The sequence below is a fragment of the Carcharhinus amblyrhynchos genome, chromosome 20 (genome assembly GCF_965287045.1).
Source record: "Carcharhinus amblyrhynchos chromosome 20, sCarAmb.v2.hapA, whole genome shotgun sequence".
NCBI lineage: Eukaryota > Metazoa > Chordata > Chondrichthyes > Carcharhiniformes > Carcharhinidae > Carcharhinus > Carcharhinus amblyrhynchos.
Genome location: NC_137343.1, coordinates 44,869,857 through 44,895,665, shown reverse-complemented (window position 1 = coordinate 44,895,665; position 25,809 = coordinate 44,869,857). Strand labels below are relative to the sequence as shown.

At 39.6% G+C, this 25,809-nt stretch overlaps 1 protein-coding gene across 2 annotated transcripts in view; it reads left to right on the top strand.

Moving 5' to 3' along the window:
• LOC145355970 (septin-2) overlaps window positions 1-25,809 on the top strand; it is a 121,627-nt gene that overhangs the window by 72,966 nt on the left and 22,852 nt on the right. The window contains exons 10-11 of one of the 2 annotated variants that reach the window (XM_080208504.1): window positions 11,235-11,318; window positions 21,190-21,250. In XM_080208504.1, the coding sequence (XP_080064630.1) occupies window positions 11,235-11,318; window positions 21,190-21,250 (145 nt within the window). The remainder of the gene's footprint in view (window positions 1-11,234; window positions 11,319-21,189; window positions 21,251-25,809) is intronic. The other variant, XM_080208505.1, reaches the window with a different exon arrangement.

Sequence of the window (25,809 nt, the reverse complement as noted above, 5' to 3'; positions counted from 1 at the left end):
TGGGTCAAATGGATCAAGTATCAGTGGTGGGACATTTACAGGACCATGATTATAGTATCATAAAGTTTAGGTTAGCTGTGGAGAAGGGAATCCAGTATGAAATACAGCAGAAACTGGAAGTTTGAAAATGTTGGAAACACTCAGCAGGTCAGGCAGCATCTAATGAGAAAAGAAAGTTAATGTTTCAGGTTTGGTCTTTTATGAGAACAGAGCCAGTCACAGACTTTTCAAAAGTTATTGAATCTACTTTTTCAGGCAGTGTGTTCCAGATCATCATAACTCATTGCATAAAAATGATCTGTCTTCAGGTCACCTCCAGTTCTTTTGCTATTCACTTTAAATTTGTCTCTGGTTAATAACTTTCGATCGCTGGAAATAGTTTCACTATATCTACTCTGTTGAAAACGTCATTGTTTTGAATACTGACATCAAATCTCCCTTCTTCTTCTCAAACAAAATGAATAATTACTTAGATGTACAAAAATCTGGAAGACTATGGAAAGAGAGCAGGGGATCTGAAATTAATTGCTTTGCTCTTTCAAAGCATTTTCCAGCACAAAGGTTTCAATGGCCTCCTTCTATGCTGCATCATTCTCATTCTGTATGCATTGCTTTTGCTCTTCTTTATAATTTGGGGTCGTTGGTAATATTCTTACCATTTGGTTCTGTCCCCCCTTAGTACAAGCTCAGAGCTGCCTCACGTATTTGCATTTAGGCATTTTCTTCATCCTTTATTCCTTGTTTATCAAATCCTTGCTTCACTTCTTGAATCCTATGGCACCTTGAATTATAATGATCTGGAGCATTCTGCCAGAAAAGGTATTGGAAGCAGATTCAATAACTTGCTCTTATGAAGAAAGTTCTTCAGTTTTCTCATGCAAAGGCTGAGGGCAGAATGTTTGAGTGGCTTGATGAAGGCAGATTTGACGGAGAGGTATACAGTGCCAGAGGAACTTTTTGCAATGTTAGCCAGCATAAGGGACAAGAAAAGAAATGGGGTTTTTGTCAGTAAAATGGGAATAGGGATGAGGGAATTGAGGGCGAATCTCATGAATGCGATTAACTGAGCAAACTTAGATGATTGCAGAGAAACTAGCAAACGTTTTTTATGATTAGTTCCTGGGATTAGCAGGGTAAATATGAGGGGTTACAGGGATTGGGCCTGGGTAGGATTGTTGTCGGTGCAGACTCGATGGCCTCCTCCTGTACTGTAGGGATTCTAATTGCACTTAGTGATGGTGAGTCATTTCCTTGAGTTTTTGCAGTCCATTTGGTGTAGGTACTCTCCTAATGCTGTAAGGAAGGTAATTTCCCAGGTACAGTGAAAGAATAACAATACTGTGTAGTTCCAAGACTGGTGGGGTTCATTGGTTTTGAAAGTGCTGTTGAAGGAAATTTGGGGAGGGGGTTGGGTAGTTTGACTTAATGGGAGGGGGGAAGTGGGTGGGGATAAGGGAACTGACGAGCTAATCCGATTCTTAATGACAAGGAAGTTCATGAGGTCCTCATACTTATTGGAATGAGGAGTTCACAGAGATGATTGGTATTGAAGGAAAGAAACCAGGGACTGTCTTTACTTCCAAGCAGGAGAGCCACACCAGTTCCTCTAGTCTTACTACATAATTTAAGTCTTTAATTTCTGGAAGGTTTCCAGTAAATTATCTCTGCATCCTTTCCAGGGCCATCAGATGGAAGCATAGAAAATAGAAATAGGAATAGACTATTTGGCCCATTTAACTTGCTCTGTAAGTCAATGTGATCATGGCTAATCCTGTACCTCTATATTCCACTCTCTCCCCATATGCCTTAATGGCTTTAGTGTCTAGAAATCTATCTATTTCTTATCTACATTTAGTGGCTTGGCTTCCATAACCTTGTCTGGTAAATGATTGCACAGGTTTGCTACCTTGAGTGAAGCCATTTCTCCTCATCTCAGTCCTAAATGGTCAACAAACATGGGCCCCCTTTCCATTTCCCATTTCCATCGTCTCAGAGTTGGTGGCTGTTCCTTCAGCCATCTTAACCCAAAGCTTTGGGACACCTCTACTTCTCCACCATCCCTCCTTTATGTCTCTCAAAATTTCTCGCTGTGACCCAACTGTTGGTTCCCTCTGCTCAAGTCTCCATTTTGACTCGGTGTCAATTTTTGTTTGATTACACTTCATGAAGATGCTGTATTAATGCAAGTTGTTCTCTTTTTCTTTATTTTTACTTTCTCTCAGTTTTGATCCTCCATTTTGACAAATAGGACGAAGTATGTAATGGCTGAGGTAATATTTTTAAGTCCCCAGTAAACATTGGTTATGCTTTAGGTAAAATATTCATCTATTTGTAAACAGGTTATTTAGACAGGACATTAAGAATATGGAAGAGATTAACTAAAATATCAAATATGAGATCATCATAATAATAAAGTAAGGACCAAATAAATTTTCATGTCTGAGGATTTGCTGGTGCATGGAATACATTGCCAGAAACACTGGTGAAAGCAGAATCATCAATAGTTTTTAAAAGAGAATGGAAATAGGCACTATTCAATGATTCTAAGTTGCAAATCAGCAACAATTAAAAGGATGCAGAGAAATCATTGACACAAAAGGATTTCACAAAAATGGCAAAAGACACGGGCCCGAAAACATACATAACACACCAGTCCTAAAATTCAAATGAATGAGAGAAGCAGCTTTCAAGTTGAATTATTTAAATATTAGCTTGACTTTAAGAAGAAATCCAGGCTGTATGTCAGTTATGTGTCCACTTTAACATAGACAAATCTAATGCTGGGAGCATGACTTGAGGTGAAGATATGAAATTTGGCACAGTGAATATTTTGGGTAACTTGCATCAGGGTTGCATTCACATATTCACAGCTTACTCTTACACACACAAAGTTTTGGCCTGGCTGTAAATGAGGCACTTGGTGCTGATTTTTAGGAGCTTCTCATTGAATGGGGGCCTTGGCAATCCAAATTCCACTCTGATCCTCGTGAAAAGAATGAAAAATGAGGTGTTGCATGTTAATACAGCCCTCACCGCTTGACGCTATCTGTGCTTATCATGTGGAGCTGCTAATATTGGCCAAATACTGTTGACCATTTTTCATTATTGCAGGAGTCAATTATCAAAGAAGCACTTCAGCTATTTTGGGTAGAGGAATAAACTCTTAACCTGTATTTACCTGTTCAAAAGACTCTTCAGCCAAAGGCAGCTCTTCAAACAGTTTCAATCAAAAGTGAAGAGACCTTTTTCTCAAAAATATATTTTCATAAAATATATTAATGTACATTACATAAACTGCAGTGAATGTTAGTTTCTTTCAATACAGTATGTGGCACCTTGTGATGTCTCAATATTTACAATATTGCTTTCATGACAAACATACAGCCTCATTTTTGCTGGTGAGATTCTGGAGTCAAATGCTAAAAATTAAAGAAGTTAAGTAAAGAATATGTGAGTTTACTTTTGTAAATAGGTGCAAATTGCATTAACACCAACACATTTGCTGTGAGTAGTGGGGACTAAGAGTATTTCTACTCAAAAAATGCAGCAGTGCATTTCACGGTTTCCCCACATGTTACAGTTCAGTTAATATGAACCTCACTCTTGGATTATGGGAGGAACTGATGTTCATTCTAACCTTGTGCACAAAAGCCATCCTCTATGATGTAGAAGAGAATCTAAGTATCAGATTATTGTAACAGTGATGCAAAGTAAAATCTATAATGTTGCAACTTCATTGGAAATTTTATTCCTTGAGATGTATCCACGTTGCTTTCTGCTGACTTTTTTTTACACAAGCTCTGTTTAGCTATTCCAGTGAGCACCAGTATCATCAGACCAGCAAATTCCCTATTTTGATTTTGAGTTTATGCTAAATTACTTGATATCAATCAGGGCATCAACTAACTTCATAATTGGCCTGTGCAGTCTTGGTGCAAGTATAAGAAATTTAATCAGGTTTCCCAGTCTTGGTTGTTATCCAATACAGCTAGAAATACACATGTGTGGCCATCAGGTGAGACTAGTATTGGACTTTGCTATGATGCCTCCCGTGTTAAAATAGCCTGGAACTGACTTGCTGTCTCTTGAGTAAAATCTTAAGAATGTAACCAACAAAGTGGAATAGAAGCCAGCAAGAAAATAGTCTCTTTGGAAGAGGGAAAAAGAAAATGGGCAAAGAAAAGAAGGTGTGATTTCTTTAACTTCTGCACCAATTGTTGATAAATATTTTGGTGGAAAATATTTGCATTTTACATGATCAAGGATGGAATTCTCCCAAACAAATGTGTCAGTTTCGCATGGAAACTGGAGCAATTCATGTTTCTTTTCAGTGGGAGTTCGCTTAAGAATCTCCCACATGCTGTGCACTGCAGAGACCACGAGTGTGAATATCATTAAATTTCATGGGGTGGGGTCGATTGCCCACTGGAGAGGCTGAAATCAGCATGCTGAATGGGCTACTGCACACGCGCCAATCTGTCAGTGCTGAGCTCAGCACATGAGCAATGGCCCCACAGTGACAGCCTCCTGATTGCTGGCCAGCCACCTGCAGTGCCGATTTGTTCCTCCTCTCTTCCTGATGCCACCTCCCCACCAACCAAAATCCCCGACTGCCCCCCTTCACTCCAGGCCGCTGATGCACGTTTGCACGTTATTGGGGAGTTACTCGAAACCCCGCTCCAATAGTGGGGGGAGGTGGCAGATGCTAGTGGGCCCAGAGACTTCAATCCCAGGCCCGCTAATCATATTGAAATCATATTCAAATGACCATTTAAATGTCTGTGCCTCCCCGCAGTTTTTTGACGTGGGTCTGACGCAGGAAGAAATCCGGCACTGGGAGACATCTACTGGGGCATGAACCCCACGAATTGGCCAATGCGACAATCTCTCAGCCCACAGGGGGATGGGAGATTTGCTCCGTAGGTGCCTGCTTTTCTGTCGTGGGATTTGGAGAAAGACCTGATTTGTGAAAAAATCCAAAGTTGTGGCAAAATTTGAAGATTGGTCAAACTTGATGCCTCACATATTTTCAGAATTGAGCCAGTACCCTTTCTTGATAAAAGGTATAACTATGTGCTGCATCAACCCTGCCTGCATCTGAGCAGGTACCAGCTTTAGCTCAGGAAGGAACTGCACAGGCATTAGATCCAAAGACACAACCACTTTTCTTCCAAGTATACTACAAAATTTGATTGGACAACTTGACAGGTACCTCAATAGGAAGATTGGCACAAGAACAATAAGTGGCTTTGAATCTGTGTTACTGCCTTGGAGCAAATTCAGTGATCATTTGTAGGGCTCAACAGCCAATAAAAACTTCAGTTAGAGCAAAGCTTGGCTACTTTGAGCCGTATGAATTGTTACTTGTCAGCAAGACTTTTGTGAAATTGCTGGCTAGGATCATTCTTCATTTCTAGCAGCCGTGAGTGAATTATTGGAATCGTTGGCCCCCTGGTGGCTGAGAGGATTGCAGGGATCAGCTCCTACAAGACTAGGACACAGGAAAGGGCCTGAGTTAGGCATTTGCGTTAAAGGTAATATCCAACATTTTCTCATATAGCCCCTGCCTTTAATTATTCAGAGTTGTATTCAGACTCATTGCAAAAGGTAATTGCAGGTTAACGAGGTTGGAAAGTTATTGAAACTGTTTTGAAGACCCAAATTTGTTTGAAACCAACAGGGCAAGTGGATACATACAGGCTACAAACTTGCTGAATGAATTTCCCAAACTCAGTATTTGATGTGCTTAATACTTTATAAGCATCACATTTGTAATCTACTGCTTTGGCAATGGCAAATGGTCAGCAACATTTACCCAGTACAACTGTTACCTGTGCTGTGTGGACAGTGTAAGTGATGGTAGATTTACCACCTTCAGTTTTCCAGTAGGTGATGTTGTTACGAAGATGTTATTAATAGTGTTGCCTTTTTATCTCATGCAGTACATTGGCAATAGGCATCCAACTCTGTAATGGTACATATGGATAGGATTCTTGGGGATAGACAGTAAATGTTTACAACTAATTTAAACTGATTTAAGATTATGTCTGAAACTATTCTGAGTGTTGCCAAACAGTTCAGTATTCTGAATTTTGTGTTATTTTGGAGCAACAGAACTGATGGTATATGTAGGAAAAAGTTCAAGGAACTTAAATGTGATCAGAGTTATAATGGAGTTTTGATGGGGAAGTAAAAGTTAAAATGTGATTTAAACACTGTCAGGCTGGCAAATCATGTGATACTGGCACATTTTTACTATGGGAAGATCTACCCTCGGTGTTGATGTAAGCTGTGCAGTGCATCACGTAATCAAGCACTTGTAAATAACTTACCGACCACAGCATGATAGGAAGTTTTTTTGGCTCATCCTGCGTGTTCTCTTCGCTGCTGTGCTATCTCCTCTTTTCAATGTGTATTGATTTTTCTACATAAGAAAATAGGAGCAGGAGTTGGCCACATGGCCCCTTGAGCCTGCTCCATAATCCATTTACATTTTGGCCAATTTCAATCTCAACTCTACTTTCTCACCCGAGCCCGTTAATTACTTCCAAGTTCAAAAATCTATCAATCTCCTTGAATGTGTTTCAAACTGCCTTGAAGCAAATTCTGTGATCATTTATAGGGTTCGAACAACCGATAAAAACTTCAGTTAGAGCAAAGCTTGTCTACCTTGAACCATTTGAATTTTACTTGTCAGCAAGACTTTTATGAAATTGCTGGCTAGGATCATTCTCCATTTCTAGCAGCCATGAGTGAATTATTGACAGCCTTCTCGGGTAAAGAATTTCAAAAATTCACAACTCTTGAGTGGAGAAATTTCACCTTATCTCAGTACTATAGGTAGTGGGAGCTGTGCCTCCTAATTCTAGACTTTCTAGCCATATGAGATAGCCTCTCATCATCTATCCTGTCAAGCCCTTGGGAAATTGTGTGTTTCAATAAGATCGTGGCTCATCCTTATAAACTCCAGAGAGTATAGGTTCACTGTATTCAATCTCTCCTCACTGGCAACCCTCATCTAGTGAAGCCCCTCCCTGTTTTATCCTTCCTTATGAACACATTACTCCAGGTGTAGTCTCACCAAAACTCTTGACAATTGCAGCAATGTTTCCTTACTCTTTTACTCCAGCCAACTTGCAACAAAATCAACATGCCATTTGTCTTCCTCATTGCTGTCCCCTGCATGTGAACTTTGTTTTGTATTCATGGACATCTAGATGCCTGTGGACACCATCATTTAAAATATATATTTTAACTGATAATAAAATATTTTCCTATTGTTTCTACAAAAGTGAATAATCTTGCATTTTCCTAAGTGATAAGGTACTGGACATCTCATAGGTTGTGAGCCCTCAGCATTTCAGCAATAGAACTGAAGACTTGAGCTCCAGAATTGGCCACAACCCAGCCAAGCTGTGCCAGTACAGCTATAAAACTGGCATTTACCCAGCTATGTCCTGTCTGCAAAAAGCAGAACAAATCCAAACCAACCAAGTGCTGCCACATCAGTCTGAGATCATCTTTAAAATAATGGAAGGTATCATCAACAGTCCAACAAGCAGCATTTACTCAACAATAATCTGCTGACATGTGCTCAGTTTTTGTTCCATCAGGGCCACTCAGCTCCTGACCTTTGTAGACATAAGAACTGAACTCCAGAGGTGAGGTGAGAGCAACTACCCAGGCAACATTTGAGCAAGTGTGGCATTAAGGATCCCTAGCAAAACTAGAGTCAGTGAGGATTGGGGGAGAAATCTCCTTGTTGTAGTCATACCTAGCACAAAGGAAAATGGTTGTGGTTGTTGGAGGCCAATCATCTCAACCCCAGAACCTCGCTGTAGGAATTCTTCGGGGTAGTTTCCTCGACCCAAACATCTTCAGCTGTTTGACCTCAATGACTTTTCTTTCACCATAAGGTCAGAAATGGGGATGTTTGTTGATGACTATGCTATATTCAGCACTGTTCACAACTCCTCAGATACTGAAGTAATTTGTGCCCATATGCAGCAAGTGCTGGACGATATTCAGGCTTAGGCTCATAAATGACCAGTAATAATCCTGCAGTGCCAGACAGTAAACATTTTCAATAAAAGAGAATCCAACTATCTCCCCATGACATGAATCCTCCACAATTGACATCCTGGGAGTTTCCATTGACCAGAAACTAAACTGGACCAGCCACATAAATACTATGACTACAAGAGCAGGTCAGAAGCTAGGAATCCTACAGAGACTAATTCACCTTCTTACTCCCTGAAGCCTGTCTTCCATCTACAAGGCACAAGGCAGAAGTATGATGGAACACTCTACACTTGACTGGGTGAGTGCAGCTCCAGCAAAACTCAAAAGAAACTGGGCACTATCCAGGACAAAGCAGCCTGCTTGATAGGCACTCCATCCACCACCTTCACAATGCGCAGTGACAGCAGTGTGTATCATCTGCAAGATGTGCTGCAGCAACTTGCCAAGATTCCTTTTGATGGCACCTTACAAACCCTCTCTCTAGTGATCTCTACTATTTAGAAGGACAAGGGCAGCAGATGGTGGGCATGCCACCACCCTCCAAACCACATGCCATCCTGACTTGGAAATATATTGACTTTGTTGCTGGGTCAAAATCTTGGAACTCCTGACCTAACAACACTGTGGTTGTTCCTACACCACTTGAATTGAGGAGCTCAAGAAAGAGGCTCACTACCACCTTCTCCATAGCAGTTGGAAATGGGCAATAAATGCTGGCCTAGCCAGTGACACTTGCATCTCATGAATTTTTTAAAATTGCTCCCATCCTGCCCTCTTTCTTAGCCTATCTATAATCCCTCCACAGACTCTTTGTCTCACTACTTATTTTCCCATCTTGCTTTTCATTGTCAGCAAACTTGGATATTTTGCAATTGATCTCTTTCTCTACATTTAATATATATTGTAAATAGCTTAGATGCCTGCAGTGATGCTTATGACATCCCCTTAGTAACATCCTGCCAGTCTGAAAATGACCCAATTATTCTTGCACTTTGTTTTCTGACTACTAACCACTCCTCAATCCAAGCTAATATATTACCCCAATCCCACGAGCCCTTATCTTGTGTTGTAAACTTTCATGTGGTGCCTTATTGACTGGCTTTTGAAAATTCAAAAATACTATGCCCACTGGATTAAGGGTTATGGGGAGAGGGCGGGAATGTGGAACTGAGCCACGACAGATCAGCCATGATCTTATTGAATGGCGGGGCAGGCTCGAGGGGCTGGATGGCCTACTCCTGCTCCTATTTCTTATGTTCTTATGGTACACTGCTAATTAACCTAAAAAAAACTTTATTGATTTGTCAAACATTATTTCTTTTTCATAATACTATGATGACTTTGCCTAATCATGTTATGATTGTCTAAGTGCCTTGTTACCACATCCTAAATCATGGATTAATCTTTCTGAAAGCTACATTAGCCACAATAGTCTGTCCTGTGTCAAAACATTGATATTTCTTGGTGCAGAAATTGTTAAAAATTTGTTCTCACATTGTTCTTTCATAATTTTAAATCAGTGATTGCTTCTCACTAACTTCTACCCTCTTAATCCATCTTGGCTGCATTTGAATAGTTCAGTATTTAGAGTCTTTACTTGTAACTACATTTTTGTCTCTCTTGTATATTTGTGGTGAATCTACTGCACTGTTTCTTTGATTTTAATTTGTTTTAATATAACGTGGCTTCCACTGTACCTGTGTCTGAGCCATTGTTTTGAACATTACCATTTCAGCTGAATGGGAAGGTATGTGAATGGAAATCTGGATCAAATCAGACCAATATCCACATTCTAAACTGGACTGATGCTGCATTTTTAAAACACCAGGAATCTTAGGTGCTGCAGTCGGGAAATCCATGATTCAATGTCATATTGCCAATACCAGTAGGAAAGTACCAGCTTTGATACTAGTTTGGATGGAATTGCCTGGCCTCCTACAGTGTGACAAGTCAATTGGCTTTACTGCATCAAATCTGGGAAAGAATCAGCCAGGGTTCTTATTTTTGATCATTATTCTCTGACTGTCGGCTGTCAATGAGACATGCAGCTTCTATGTCAATGAGGATTATAGGATTGACACCGATGTGCATACTGTTCAGGAGCAGGTGCGCCTCCTGCACTTAATTGCTCAGGAAAAGTCATCTGACTGGTGGGGTTGGCTCCCTAACATTGTTGGTGATTTGAAGGCTTTCTCAAGACTCTTCTCAAATACCTTGTTGTGGGCCTGGCCATGCTCATTGTCCTGTATGTAGTTATCCAATTCCGTGATCCTATCCGCAGCTCAGTTCTCCGTCTCCTACGATTCAGCAGAGGAAGAGTTTAGAAAACTAACGTGTGTCGAGCTTGCAGAGGGCCCAAAAGATTGTTCATAAGGGACACAAACAAGGGAAGTGTGGAAATTAGGTTACAACAATTGTGAAAATTAAAGTTCCATAATTGTCAAAAAAAACTGTCAAGTAATGGAAAATGATTACTAGACAAACACGGCCTTCTGTAATGCCAACACTGACGTATGCAGGATATAGCGAGTATATCTAAAACCTTGTTCCATTCACACTACATTCTAGGTAAGGACACCAGGATGAAAACAAAGAACAAGTTACCACGGTGATTACCAAATAGCAACCTATGCAGATATGTGCTAATGAAGGATGGTTTTCTATTGGATAAGAGAAAGCAAAATGCTATGCTATGATTGGTGGATATGCATGTTAAATGAAAGATGTGAAAATTCTCTTCCTGATTGCTGTAATTGACTATAACTGCTGAGCTGTTTCTCTAATCTCAGAACTGCTCCAGCCATTCTGTGTTGGCCATAGAGAGTTCTCCTTGTGCGCAAGTAATTAAAGACCTCGTATTGGATGCATGGTGTCCAGCGCTGTTTGCGTTAAGAATTGACTGAGTGTGCCTTTTAGATTGCTGTTATCCAAGAGAACTCTAACACTGGAAAGTGCTGACATGTAAGCATTGGGGGTGGACAGAGTTGGACGCTTAAAGGTTAACTGGCCGCTAGGTCTAGCAGTTTTGCATAATAGATGACAATGTGAGTTGAAATAATAAAGCAACTCCACTGCCCAAGAAACTGCAGCAACCCTATCAGCAAACTTCTCCACTGGCATTCCAGGATTGTTGAAAATAGGAAAGCAGTAGAGAAAAGGAGAAAAATGACTTATTAGAATTGTATATTTAAACCCTTGCTGTGTTCTTTCAGGACGCACATGCAGGACCTACAGGAAGTCACCCAGGATTTGCACTACGAAAATTTCCGCTCGGAGCGGCTGAAGCGTGTTGGCAGGTTAGTTATGATATTTTGAATGCTCCTTCGCTCCATCAAACTTGTATGTTTTTGTAAGAAAATTTCTATCACAAATTTTTTTTTCAATCATGTAATCTCAATCCAGTATTTATTTTCATGCGTGAACAATTAAATTCAAAGATTGCAGAATCCTGTTGGTTCAGTGGGTGTGTAAATATCATAGCTTCTCTCCTGTGTCTACGTTGAATTAACTGTTCTGAACTGGAATTGTGGATTGTACTGCAGTTGGCATCTACACCTTCTAATATAAGGATTACCAAAAGAACAGTCAACCCGTGATCCCTGTGTGATATCACTGTCCCCTATTGGGCACAGTAAACAATGACAGTCCACAGTCTATTCAGATGAAACAAAGCTTTTTGGATGAGGTACTAGGGGCTGCTGCTGCCTACAACCAATCAACCGAAGGAAAATGCAAGCTAGAAAATGAGAATCACCTTCAACATTAAACTGTTCTTTTCTGTTATGAGCATTCAGAACTACGGAAGGGCAAAAAATTTAGGTGCTCATGTATACAAATTACTAAAAGTTAATGCAGAGGTGCAAAAACTAATCAAGAAAGGCAAATGAAATGTTGGCCTTTATCTCAAGGGACCAGTGCTTAAGTTGCATACTGTCTTTGAATTCCTTTCGGATTGGAAGACTAAAGGGACATGTAGTTTTTATTCATTCAAGATTTCACTGGCTAGACCAGCATTTATTGTCCATCCCTAATTGCCCTTGAGAAGGTGTTTAAAAGGACAAATGATTTGATAAGATAGTTAGGGGGAAAAAGCATTCCCTGGTGATGGAAATCCAGAGCAAAAGGCTATAATAAAACTGGAGTCGGGCCATTCGAGGTAGGGTGCACATTTTCTCTCAGTAGTAGCAATGAGAAGCTCGTGGATGATGGACCTATTAGAATTTTCAAAATTGAGATCAATAGTTTTTTGTTGGAAAAGAGTGTCAAAAAAGTATGGAGTTGTGAAACAGGTAACCATGGCCAGGTTGAATGATGAAACATCTTGAGAGTTGACTGGCCAACTTCTTCCTATGTTTCCAGAGTGTGCCAATTAATGGTGATATGCAAAGTTGGAGGCAAAATGTATTTAATGTAGAAATATTTGAACTTTCATCACTGCTTAGTAAGTAGCTAAGATGTGGATATGCCGGCGTTGGACTGGGGTAAACACAGTAAAAAGTCTGACAACACCAGGTTTAAGTCCAACCGATTTATTTGATAGTAAGCTCACTAGTGAGTTTTTACTGTAGTAAGTAGCTAAGCCACACAGATAAGGAAACACCCAGATTTTGTTCCCTGGACTCTGCATGATGCCTTATCTAGTTGCATTAGCCTTGTGACCATTTATCCAAAGACAGAATTCAATTTGTATGTGAAGTTCATGTGATACCTGCCACTATGCCAGCTCCCAGATTAATAGTGTCCACTTGGTAAGATTCACTGAAATAAATACCAGGTGGATAAGCATATCATGGCAAGAAGGGAGGAACATGGGTACCATTCAGGGTACACGGAGGATGAAATAAGTAGAATTTTATCTGGTAGTAATGTCACCCTTTTATGAGGCACTGTGTTTTTCTTGGTTGGCTTGGTTTTGATAGAAACAAGGTTTAAGAAAACATGGCTTTAGTTTTCCATCGGACTTTTGCACATTTGCCAGTAGTGACACATGTAAATGAAATGGGTTACTTTTATACTGGACCGTGTTAAACTGCTTCAGTGTTGCTGGAGCTGCATTCACTTGGAATGTGGAGGGTATTCTATTATAGTTCTGATTTGTGTATTGTAGGACAGGCTTGGGGGAGCCAGGAGGCGAGTTACTCACCTGCTGTTATTAGTGCTGCATTATTGTGATTAGACTAGTTAAGTTCCATTGTTATATATGTGGGACCTGGGAGAGAGAAAGAACAGAAATAGGCCATTTACCTTATCAAGTTAGTGCTATGTTATTTCCATGAGTCACTGTGCTTAATCCTGTTTTCCTGCTTGTTTCCCCAAGTCCTTCAAAAATTCTTCCTTTTCAAGGCAACTTTTTTTAAAAGGGTTTGTGGACTTGCCTTTCGGCAACTTTAACAGGGGATTTCACATTTTGTGCACTCTGAAAAGGATTTTTTGGAACCCTCTTCTGATTTTTATGACCATTTTAAATTGATGTCCTCCAGTCATCATTTTGACCATCCATTCTTTACACATTCATTACATTTCAAACTGAGTAATGTGTCTGCATACCTAAAATCCCAGTTCCTTTCCTTCCTTTAAAATCTTAACATTTCAAATGTAATTCGCTTCCGAAATATATTATTTCACACTTTTTAGCAAATGAACTGCCTCAGTCGCCTGTCTACCCAGCCTGCTAGCGTACCTATGAATTCTTGTAGTTTTCACAGCCTTAGTTGGAATATTTTATCTTCATTAAAGTACATTCTGTTTATCAATTATTTTTCTTCCATCCGGCCAGGTAAAGCCAAGGTTCCTTTCTTAACTTGCATTAATTTACTTTCCTTTTTCAGTGAAGTACTTCCTTGCTTTTTCTGTTTTTACTTTTTTGTACTTTAACTGAACCTAAATGTATTGTGGTCACTGTATCTCATTTCACCTTAACTCACATGCATGCATGCTTCATTCCATTATACATGAAGTCCAGGCCAACCAATGCTACCGTGTACCAACTAGACAGCAGTCATCGAATCTCTACAGTGCTGAAAGAGGCCATTCGGCCCATCAAGTCTGCACTGACACTTTCATGGAGTATCTCATCCAAGCCCTCCCAACCGCTACATTCCTCTATTACCACACATTTACCATGGCTAGTCCAACTAATTTGCGCATCTTTGAGCTGTGGGAGGAAACCGGAGGAAACCTGTGCAGACACAGAGAATGTGCAAACTCCACACAGGCAGTCATCCAAGGCCAGAATTGAACACTGGTCCTTGGCGCTGTGAAGCAGCAGGCTAACAACTGTGCCTCCCGTTGTCTTGGAACAATAATCTAGCAGGAGCTTTTCACTATTTCCATGGTCTCAGTTACTTGGCATACCAAGTCGGGAATTGTCAGCATATTGTTCCATGGATTTTAGTTCAAATTACTTGCGTAAAAAGCAAACTGAAATGGCCCAGACACTTAACCCTATAGAGCATCACTCTCACTTCTCACTTGGAACTTTCTTTTTTAAACTCCTGCCCTTTGCTCACTGCTTTCGTTCAATATAGTTTGATTATTATATTCCCTATCATAATGCACTTTTCTTCCATTTACATATTTCTCTTCATTCTATTTGCCAATTTTTCTTTTGGCCAGGCACAGTTTATTTCCTAACTTGTTCTGATTGATTTCTCTCTTTTTTCACTCGAGTACCTTTTTCCCTTTCCCTTTTCCTTTTTTACCTTTCCTTTCTTTGTGGGATCTTAAATGTTCACGTCAAGTCACGTGCTTTTATTGACCATCCAATTAATGCTACCATGTACCCACCAGACAGCAGTCTTGCAACAGTATTCTAGCAGGAGCTTTTCACTATTTCCATGACCTCAGTCACTTGGAATGTCCTCTTGAGTAGAACCTGATTGTATTGTTGTTAAAGCCTCAGATCAGACTCAAATATGACTAATAGACTTAGCTGCTTAATAATCTTGAATGCGGTGCCCACAGTAATTATCTAGTGTAGATTATTGTGGAAAACTCACAACAGAGCTGCTATACTGTTCCAAACGTCTGGGCAAAACTCAGAACCAGGTGACACCCCCATTACAGTTCAGTTTATTTGGAACATTCAGCAACATCTGCATTGTAATGCAGTTAATATTGTGCATCAAAACAGAAGGGAAGACTGACCAACAGGGTCCCATGGAAAGCTAAAAATGAGGGTGAGAACATAATATCCACCCAATAAAGGAATGTATTGATGCATGTCTTGGCTTTGGTGAAATGTATTTTCTGAGATCCTGTTTAGTAACTGCAGCTGTCATCCTCTGCCCGAAGCTTCACTATTCCACTCAGTGAACAGGAATAAAGAGCTGAAAGATAGCTTTATATCCATCCCTTAGTCTAGATTCAAACATTCTTCATAATTCAGTGCTTTTGGGTTGGTTCAAATGATCTAATCCAAGTTTTAGAATTATGCCTTAAAAAAAAGTTTTGGATTGCTTTGTGAGATGCTTAAAGTCACCTGAGTTTGATGAGCATTGTGATGGTGCTGATGAGTGCACATTATCTCTGGCTACCCCTCAGTAAATTATCGACTCTACTGACTAGTGGGAAAGCTGATAATGTTTTAATGTTTCTACTCCGAATACATGAAGTTAAAATTCCATTATGTTTTTGATGTGTCACAAAAGGATTCATTTTAATTTTATAAGTTGTTTGGTTAAATGTAACTATTCTGGCAGATACCCTCTCTGTACCACATCTGAGTTTGGATATTTGCAGAGGGTACAGCAGAGCTCCAATTAAAGTCTCCCAACTACTGAACCGCTTTTTTTTACTCTTGCTCTTTATTACGCCAGTGTATCTGTTGTGCAAAACTGAATGATCTAGTGACATGTACTGAAAAGCAGAGGGCAGTATTTATCCATTCTGGCATTCAGATGGTCATATGATTAAATCCATGTTTTATCACTTATGAACGTAACTCAACTGACAGATCCTGTTAACCCAGAAGTGCTTTCAGACACTAATTCTGTTAGAGTAGAACATATGTAGACTACAGTAGAACTAGAAAATTTACAAAACCGTGGGATATTGGTTAATTCATGGTATTTTTAAGCATGAGAAGTGAACATGCTTTGGTGATAATGCCACCTTCCTTTATTCTGTTCATGCCTGACACCTGACCATCAGGGTAAGGTCTTGTAACTAGCCAGTTTGTGTTTGTACCTTGGGCAGTGGAAGGAAGGCTGGCAGCTGAACACATGTTCGGGCTAGGGAGGAGCTCGTATCTGAGTTTATGTTTGATTTTGTCTGTCCTCTGTGCGCATTGCACAAAGAAAAAGATACAAGGCTCAACAGTTAGTAATTACGTCCATCATTGTTGGAATAAGCTTGAACTATATACATGCATGGCTAGAGTTGCTTTGTAAGATAAAGGATTCAGGTTCATGAGGTGGTCAGGTAGTTTTTGAACTGCACCAGTGGGGCAGCCTACACATGAACATGGCTATAACCAGAACCCTCAACTGCAATTGTGGAAGAGGGTTTCACTATATGTGGTGGGGAGAGGCGAAAAGCAAGTGGGCGAGTTGAGTAGCTTGGGAGAGACTTAAGTTCAGACACACAGGGTAAAGAATTGTCAAGTAATGAAAAACAAAAGAGAATAGAAAGGCAAAATTGTGAAAATATATTTTAGTTCGGATTTTTATATTTATGCACAAAAACAAGAGCTGCATTTGGGACTCTGATCAAAGTGATATAACAGCAGTGTCTGTACTATGACTGTGGTGTGCCAAGATTAGCAATTAGATATTCTTGAGTAAAATGCTTTTGGGATATGTAGGTAAAGAAAATGTGCGTGGGGGTCATTTTAATTAAAGACTATAATGTAGGATGAGAATGTGAGGATTTAGGAAGTCACCTAAAGAGATTCCCTTAGCATTGAACTGAACAAGATGAAAGGATTAGATACATTATTGCGAATTAATTTTAACTCATCAAGTAGTGGAAAAGAAACTGAGGATGAAATTTGCAGACAAACCTAGAGAGGTATATGAGCAAGAAAGCTACAATTATGGGATGCTTCCATTATATCCCAAACAGTAGAGTTAGAGAAAATGTGATGAAGAGAGCTTTGTTTCTAATGCATTTGCTGCTGTTTTGTCCCATAATATGTTGCAACTTGAAGAAGAATGCACTGCTTGAATTAAAGCAGAAAATGCTCCAAATATTCAACAGGTCCGGCAGCATCTGTGGAGAGAGAAACCAGATCAATTTTTCAGGTCTATCGAATGATCTTTGAACTGAAACAACTCTTAACTTTCTCTGTCCACAGATGCTGCCTGACCTATTGAATACTTCCAATATTTTCTGTTTATTTCAGATTTCTAGTATCCATTGTATTTAACTTTTGTATTGCTTAACTTAGTTCAAGTGATTTAAGCAGGACCAGTTGAGTGACTTGGAAGGATAGGAATATGTGAGAAGCAATGACCGCTATATAATTATGTTCAATTTAAAAATAGAAAAGACAACAGCCAGGCACAGGGTAATTTTACAGGAAAGTTTCACTTTTAGCAAGATAAAAAACCAACTTTGTCCAGAGAAAATTGTCAAATATTTCTATAACCCAACAGGGACATATTTGAACAGGAAATAAGGTACAAATAGGGTATTTTAAAGTAAAGGTGGGGGGGGGGAGTATGAGGTTAAATTTGAAATTTAAAATAGAAGCACTAATATAATTATAGCAGATAATTAAGTTAAAGCCAACTAGTCCAAATATGGAGAATGTGTCAGAAGATCCCAAGAAGTGAGCCTAACAAGACTAAAAGAAGTGGTGAAAGAATATTAGCGAAAATAACACAATTAGTAACAATATACATAAAATGATGCAAATTAGAACAGTTTTCATAAAAGGTCACAGACTTGAAACTCTACTTCTCTCTCCGCAGATGCTGCCAGACCTGTTGAGTATTTTCAGCTTTCATTTCAGATGTCGACATCAGTATTTTGCTTTTGTGTAAACCGTAACAAATAGGTTTAATGAGGGTTTAGTTGAGGTAGCAATGCAGCTGCTTAGAAATGAAAAGGGCATGGTAAGCTAGGGAATAGCAATAATACTAAGCATGTGCCTGAATTGTGTGATGGACTAGTATTGCCACTGAAAAGCTGAGAATTTGGGATAGCATAAAATCATATAAATATGCAGCATTCCATCCATCTGGTCCACATCTAACCCAATCCCGTTTTCCAACTTCCGCTCCATAGCGTTGTAAGTTACAGCATTTCCATGTACTTTTTGGGGCTTCTGGTTTTCAAGCCTTTCACCCTTTCAAGCAGTGAGTTCTTCATCCACGCCGTTCTTCATCCACAGCATGTTCTGGGTGAAAATTTCCTGTCTTGGATTTATGCTCCTGGTTATGGATCCTTCAACCAAGGGGAATAGTGCCACCCCAACAGTCCTCAATAATTTTTAGGCAATTCAGTTAGGTCTCCATCAGCCTCCACATTGTATTGCTTAACTTAGTTCAAAGGATTTAAGCAGGACCAGTTGAGTGACTTGAAGGATAGGAATATATGAGAAACAGTGACCACCATATAATTATGTTCAATTTAAAAATAGAAAAGACAACAGTCAGGCACAGGGTAATTTTAACAAAGTCTTCACTTTTATAGCAAGATAAAAACAACTTTGCCCAGGGAAAATAGTCAAATATTTCTATAATCCAGCATGAACAACATAGTTGAACAGGAAATAGGGCACCAATTGGTTTTATTAAAGTAAAGTAATGGGGGGGGGGGGGGCGGTGGTATGAGGTCAAATTTGAAACTTAAAATAGTAGCACTAACAGAGCAGATCGTTAAAAGTTAAAGCCAGCCAGTCCCAAAATAGTGTATCAGAAAATCCCAAGAAGTAAGCTTAACAAAACTAAAAGGGGTGATGAGAGAATCTTAGAAAAAAAGGTCAGAACTAGCAATGTACATAAAGAAAATGATGGAAATGTTTAAAAGAAAACGCTAGCCTATTCAGTCTTTCCCTCGTAACTAAAATTCTGCAGTCCAACCACCATCCTTGTGTGTTTTCTCTACATTCTCTGTAATGTAGTCACACCTTTCATGCAGTGAACAGTATTCCACTTGAGGCCTAACTAGTGCTTTTACAATTCCAGCACAAGTGCTCAGCTTTAATTTTCTGTGTTGGCTAATAAAAGACAAATATCTCTCGATCCCATCTTATCTGTCTATCCAACCTCCTTCAGAAATCTGTGGACGTGCACTTCAAAGTCCCTCTGCCTCTGTACAGTTCTCGGTATCCGACCATTTATGATGTATTTGGGGAAGGCAAAGAAATACATTTATCTTGCATTTCTATGGATTTAACTCAGTATGCCACTGTTCTTCCTACTTGAAGAGTACATTGGGATATTCCTGCAATCTTCTGCAAACAAACTTCTGTACCCAACATTCAATTCCAAATCATTAATATATAATACGCAATGCTATAACTGTTACTATACAGATAAATAATACTAAAGAAGTTAGTGAGACTTAAGTTGTTCATACTTATTGTTTAATTGAGACAAATTATTAGTACCTTTTGTAGCATTCTTAGATGCAAGCTGAAATAAGCCACACAAGAAATAACTAGGGCTCCAAAGGTAATTTTCCAAAACTCTATGGTGAGACAAAGAAGGGTGAAAAGTTATTCTTTGTAAAGAGCGAAACTGGGATAAGTCACAAAATCATAAGCAAGTTAATTTTATTTCAGTTTTGGTAAGCTACCAACGTCTATAATTAGGTGAATATTAAATCCTTGGAGAGCAATGAGCTAAGCAGGACCAGATGGGATGGATTTTAAAATCACAGGTCATTGCTGACCAACTGTAGAGAATTCTTCAAAGAATTAACAAACAAAAAAATACAGCGGATATGGATTTTGACAAAAATACATTTATGCCATACCACATAAAAGACTTGCAACAAAGATAATGATGAATGGAATTAAGAGGAATATGTCCATGTAAGTAGAGGAACATTTGCGGGATATAAATGGTAGAGGTAAAGGACATTGAAAGGGCATGGTTACAGAGGGGCCTTTGTGGTGTTTTTATGTAAATTGAATGATTTGGACTTGGGAATTAAGAGAATAATGACATTTACAAATGGCACTGATGGGCAAATAGTGACTAGGACTGTAAAAGACAGCAGTAAGTTGGCAAGATAGGCAGATTTATGGGCGAGGCAATTTAATATAGACTACATGTAAAGTAATTCATTGTGCAATATATGAAGTCGTACATTGTGGAAGTAAAGAAAAGGGATAAAAGGATATGAAGATAAGAATAGATGAAACAGAATGGGGGGAGACTTGTGTGGAACAGAGCACATGGCAGGAAACAGTTGAGTTCAATGTCTTGGCTCAGTTGTAAATTCTGTTGTTCTATATGTTTTTAAATGTTGTTCACTTGTACTGAGATAGAGGCCACACTTGGTATATTAATTTACTTGTTCGCTCCACAAATGCCGATTGACCTGCTGAGTATTTCCAGCAGTTTTTGTTTTTCTAACATATTAATCTTGCTTGACTAAATGTAACAGTGTTAATTGTGTATCACATTCTTCGGATTAGCCAGCCCAGGGACCAACCGTTCTTGCAGCTGTTTTAATTATTTTATAGCTGCATCACTGAATGAAAAAAAATAACAATCACACTTTTATAGGGATCCAATGATTGGGTTAACGTATGTATGTTATGTCTATGTATTAAATATTCCGAGAATAATGGATTACTGAAGTACCTACAAATCTGTAACCTTAATTCAGATTTTCAAGCTATTAACTCCAGAAGGGATGCCATGATAAAAACCCTCAAACTACTATTGGAATGACTCCTAGGTCAAGCGTATTCTTTAATGCGATATTTTAATTCAATAGGGTGGCTAACGTCAGTTTGAAATCAGGTCTTTATGTCACTGTTTCTACCGGTTTGGCACTGTCTGTTGTACTATAGCTTACTCGGGAATGCATACGTGCAGATTTATATGCAAATAATTTTCAGTTCACTATTAAGCAGTTGTGTATAATTAACATACTTAATCCCCCAAGGAAGAATCTGCTATTGAGGGAGGCCACTGTCCAGGCTGGGCTAGGATGGGTAGGTGACCTTGAGTTACCCTGGTTTCTGATTCATTCTCTTTGTGCCAGTAGGGATGTGGAAGATGAAACGGTTGACAAGGACAAGATTCTGCTGCAGAAGGAGGCTGAGGTGAGTGTACCAGTTTCTAAGAGATGAAGCACTGAGAGACCAAGGAAAGGAACAACATCCTTTATCATGAACATCTTCAGTAATTAACAAGTAGACTCCCACACAGCACCTGGGGGGGGGGGAAAAGTTGTGTTTTCTACTTCTGAATAAGCTTTAGTAGAGCAGCAAAACAGGAAACAATTCTGAATTTAGTGTGTTTCATTGCCTATAGCTACTCAACAATTCTTGTTGCTGTCACATTGTTTAGTAAAGTATGTATTCTGGTTAAAAAAAAACACAATGTTAATCAAATACTGGTAAGTGATTGTAGTGTGATGGACATCTGGTGGAGGAGATGGGGCAGGACGAGAAAGAGAGGAGATGTAGAAAGGGAGGGGAATGAGAGGTGGGGGAGGGGATGGGAATGAGAGGGGAAGGGGAATAGAGAGTGGGAGGGAGTTGTTGACGGAGCCTTGGTGAGTTGCTACAGTGCATCTTTAGACGGTACATGCTGCACTTTGCTTTAATACATGAGGTGAATAAGCTGCCAGTCAAGGAGACTGCTTTGTCCTGGATGGTTGTACACTACTTCAGCTTTGTTGGAATGGCACTCATCCAGACAATTGGAGAACCTGTTACTTGCTAGTTATCAGTCCAAGCCTGAATGTTGCCCAAGTCTGGGAGAGAGAGGAGAGTCAAAAGGGGAGGGGGTGGGGAACAGTTGGAGCACTGGAGTTGAGTCTGAACATCTTGAAAGATACAGCAAGTTTGAGGTCAATGCCTGCTTCTATTTCTTCCATTCTTACAACAGTTTAATATTTTCCATAAACTTTGTCAACTGCATCATATACTGAACACTGCTATTTTATGCTTTTTGGTACATTTGTGTTTTAGAAAGGATGGATATTTGCTGGCCTTGTCTCCATCACCAGTGTACCTTAACAATAAGAGTAGGTGATACACCTAATAAGAATAAAATGCCGCAATGCTGGTTAAAAGCAGCATCGTTCTCTGCAGCCTCTTGTTTGCTTTTCCTGAAACTTTGCCAGTATTCCAGTACCTTATTTGCAAAGTCAGGATTGGAGAGGGTTTTAGATGGCAGGTAAGTTATCCTATATAAATCAAAGAACTTTGCATATAAATCCTGCCCCAGAACTGCTTAGTGACAGACAGCAAAAGTGAGAGCTTTCAGAGTAATACACTACGATAAGACCTGATCGCTGCTTCTGGAGATATTTGTCTTTAATATGTCCACTGGCTGCAAAGCACAAGATGATTACCCTTTGAAATGCAACACAATTTCCCATAATATTCTCAGAAAACAAGATTGTGACCTGAGATAAATCCTGGCCTGTCAAAGTGCACCTCACTGGTGACTGAAGTTTAATGCTTTTAGTCACTTTTGCTGCTCAGCGTGCTGAGATCTGTTATACTGGGGAGAGAGTGCTCTGTAATATGAGAGAGAGAGAGGGGCCAAGTGAATGAGCTGTATTTTTTTAAATGGAAGATTTGCATTTATACAACACTTCAGACAACTTCAGGACATCCCAAAGTGCTTTTCAGCCAATGAATTGCATTTGAACTGTTGTTTGATGTAGGAAATGTGGCAGCAAATTTTCACACAACAAGCTCCCACAAACTCAAATGTAAGAATTGTCAGGTAAGCTGTAATTTTTGTTGATGTTGATTGACAGATCAGGGATGGCCAAGTCACTGGGCTATCTCCTCTTCAAAATAATACCATCGGATCTTTTATGCCCACTTGAGAGGGCAGGTGAGGCTATGGATTTAACATTTTATCTGAAAGATGTTCTGTGGGATGGCACAGTGATTAGCACAGCTGCCTTGCTGTGTCAGGGACCTGGGTTTCATTTCTGGCTTGAGCCACTGTCTGTGGGGAGTTTGCACATTCTCATCATGTCTGCGTGTTTTTCCTCTGGGTACTCGGGTTTCCTGCCACAGTCCAAAAGGTGTGCTGGTTAGATGGATTGGCCAAGATTAGAAAATAAATTCTCCCTCGGTGTACCTGAATAGGTGCCAGAGTGTGGCTACTGTGGGATTTTCACAGTAACTTCATTGCAGTGTTAATGTAAGCCTATTTCTGAAACTAATAAATTAATTTAGAAAGACAGCACCTCCCATAGTGCAACACAAGAGTGTCAGCCTAGACTTATGTATCCACGTCCTGGGATTTGAACCAGGAATCCTGTGACTAAGTTGCGAGAATATTGCTAATTGAGCCATGGCTGCTGCACAATACTGGAGAGAGAGCAGTGTTTGTAATACTGAAGCGAGAATGCAAGCTGTAGAGGTGGAGAGAGAGAGAGCAGGCACATTGCACAAGGCTGTGACAAATATCATTTAATCAGGTTCACTGGTTTTCCTAATCAAGGAAAAAGAATGTCCACTAGTTGATCCACTCAGTTGATTACTACCATCCAGTTAGACAGCTACACTTGGAATAAATCCATTGTTTCGTGCACGCATCCATTCTAATCTAATTACACTTTGCCCTGAGATGTGCTTATTGCTCGCATGGCTTGGCATGTTGCCACGTGATAGCCAGACTTCAGCTGCAAAGCAATTGCGTGTGTGTGGCTGTGAGGAGCACACAGATTAATCTAATCGCATACATGCAAGCTGCTGACTTCCTTAGGGAGCAGGAGCCTGACATTGTTGAAGGGGTGTGGTTTAAATGCATATCTTGATGTGGAGCTGACTGGCTCCTAACCATCCTAAGCCTCTGGTCTTTAGTGTCCCAGTGAAATAATTTGGATTGTAATGTTCGTTCAGTTGGAGAATAACAATGAGTTCTTTTGTGGTTCAGTGAATTTTTTTAACCAGAAATGTTGAGAAATGTGTGTGAAGTGTGAATGGGCTTGCTACTGTCCTTTTCAGCTCCAAGAACTGAGTCCAATTTAATTCAGACTGATGGAATGAATGTTCTCCCTTTGTGCTGACTATTAAGACCCTATGTGGAGAGAATTTGATGACGTCTCAAAGCATTTTCTGATGGGCCTTTTCATAACAAAAAAACACCCTTAATTGTGAACAAATTTGCAGAAAAGTATCATCAGCCCAGGGAGACGAGCAGGATCGTTTGTATGTTAAATTGAAGTGGTGCAATGGGAATGTGTCATGGTTGGAGTTCAGATGTTGTCATGCATAGGGGTCTTTGAAAGAATTGTACTAGGTAGTGCACAAAGCAAGAGTATAAATGAATTAAAGTATGTTCTTCTGAAATTGTTGACCAGCATGATGCTTTCCCAATGTCTGAGTCAAGATTTTGCACTGCTTCACTTGTCCGGAATTTCTGAATGCTGAATAGAAACGTGGAATGTGATAAATTTACTGACGCGCACCCCCCCCCCCTTGAACCATTGCCCCCAACACATGAATGCACATGTGCAGATGTTTGATTATGATCTGATCAGAACTTTTCCCTTTCCTCTTTTTTCATATAATAATATTTTGTGTGTCATTTTTATGACTACATTATCAAAATGGGTTTACTGGGCGATTAATTATTTTAAAACTTTTATTCTTGCAATAACATTTTTAGTGGAAGGCCAAATATTCTTTCATTTGGAGGGAGTGGATCCTTACAAGGCCGTAAACGACACGTCTTATTTTTATTCTTTGAAAATGGAACTTAATTTATGCTTAATAGACATATCTGACAGCCTCTCCTGTAAGAGAGAAAACAACTGCATTTATGTAATGTGTTGTCTTTAATTGCTTCATACGATAAGGGTCTCTGTGCTGCATCTTTCAGCTATTGTAAAATATGCCTTTATCAGCAGAACACTTTCTGGTTGGGCTTTGAAGGAAATCAGCTGACAGTCTGTGGCTTCTGGAAATTTCTTAAAGAAACAAACACTTGCTTCCTTTCATGAACATTTCCTGGGTTTCTTGAGTAAATGACCTGTCATGCTGAACCAGTAGGAAAATGACAGCCGTACAGCACAGTTTAGATGACTTCTTACCAAATTGCAGCTTCAGATTTTCTAGGGTAGGTTTTCAACTTATGAGGCATTTCTATAAGCGCAGTTTATCCAAAACATCAGCTTCACCTTCAGGTGGCAAGTTGAAGACCAACTCCTTCGGAGTCTTCTCTGAGCAGCAGTTGTTCTATAACACAAACAAGTGACATAAATAACACTGGCACAATTTATACTGCCCTTGCTCATCACTCAGTGGCATCTGGCACTGTGCTACACAATGTGATATTGCTTCTGTATATGTTAAGCAAGTTTTGATGTCTCTGGAAAACAACTTTTTGTTTGAGATGCTGTGGCTGATATACAATATATGAAGACTTAGAGTTTGTGCTCTACAGGCACATTTGCTGAAGGGGAGTTTCCAATCTCTAGTTTGTTCTTACTCAAGGTGAGAAAGGTTGATGCTTATTAAAAAAAAGTTTGCAATTTGGAGATCAGCATCTGGCGCCAAAATAGAAACGGGAATCAGATCACCAAGGTCACTAGTACCAAAGTGAGAATGGAAAAGACGATAAGAGGTTGATAATTTTTGAGTACCTTTTGTATTTTCTCTGTTGGCAGGATGCTGTCTGAAAATTT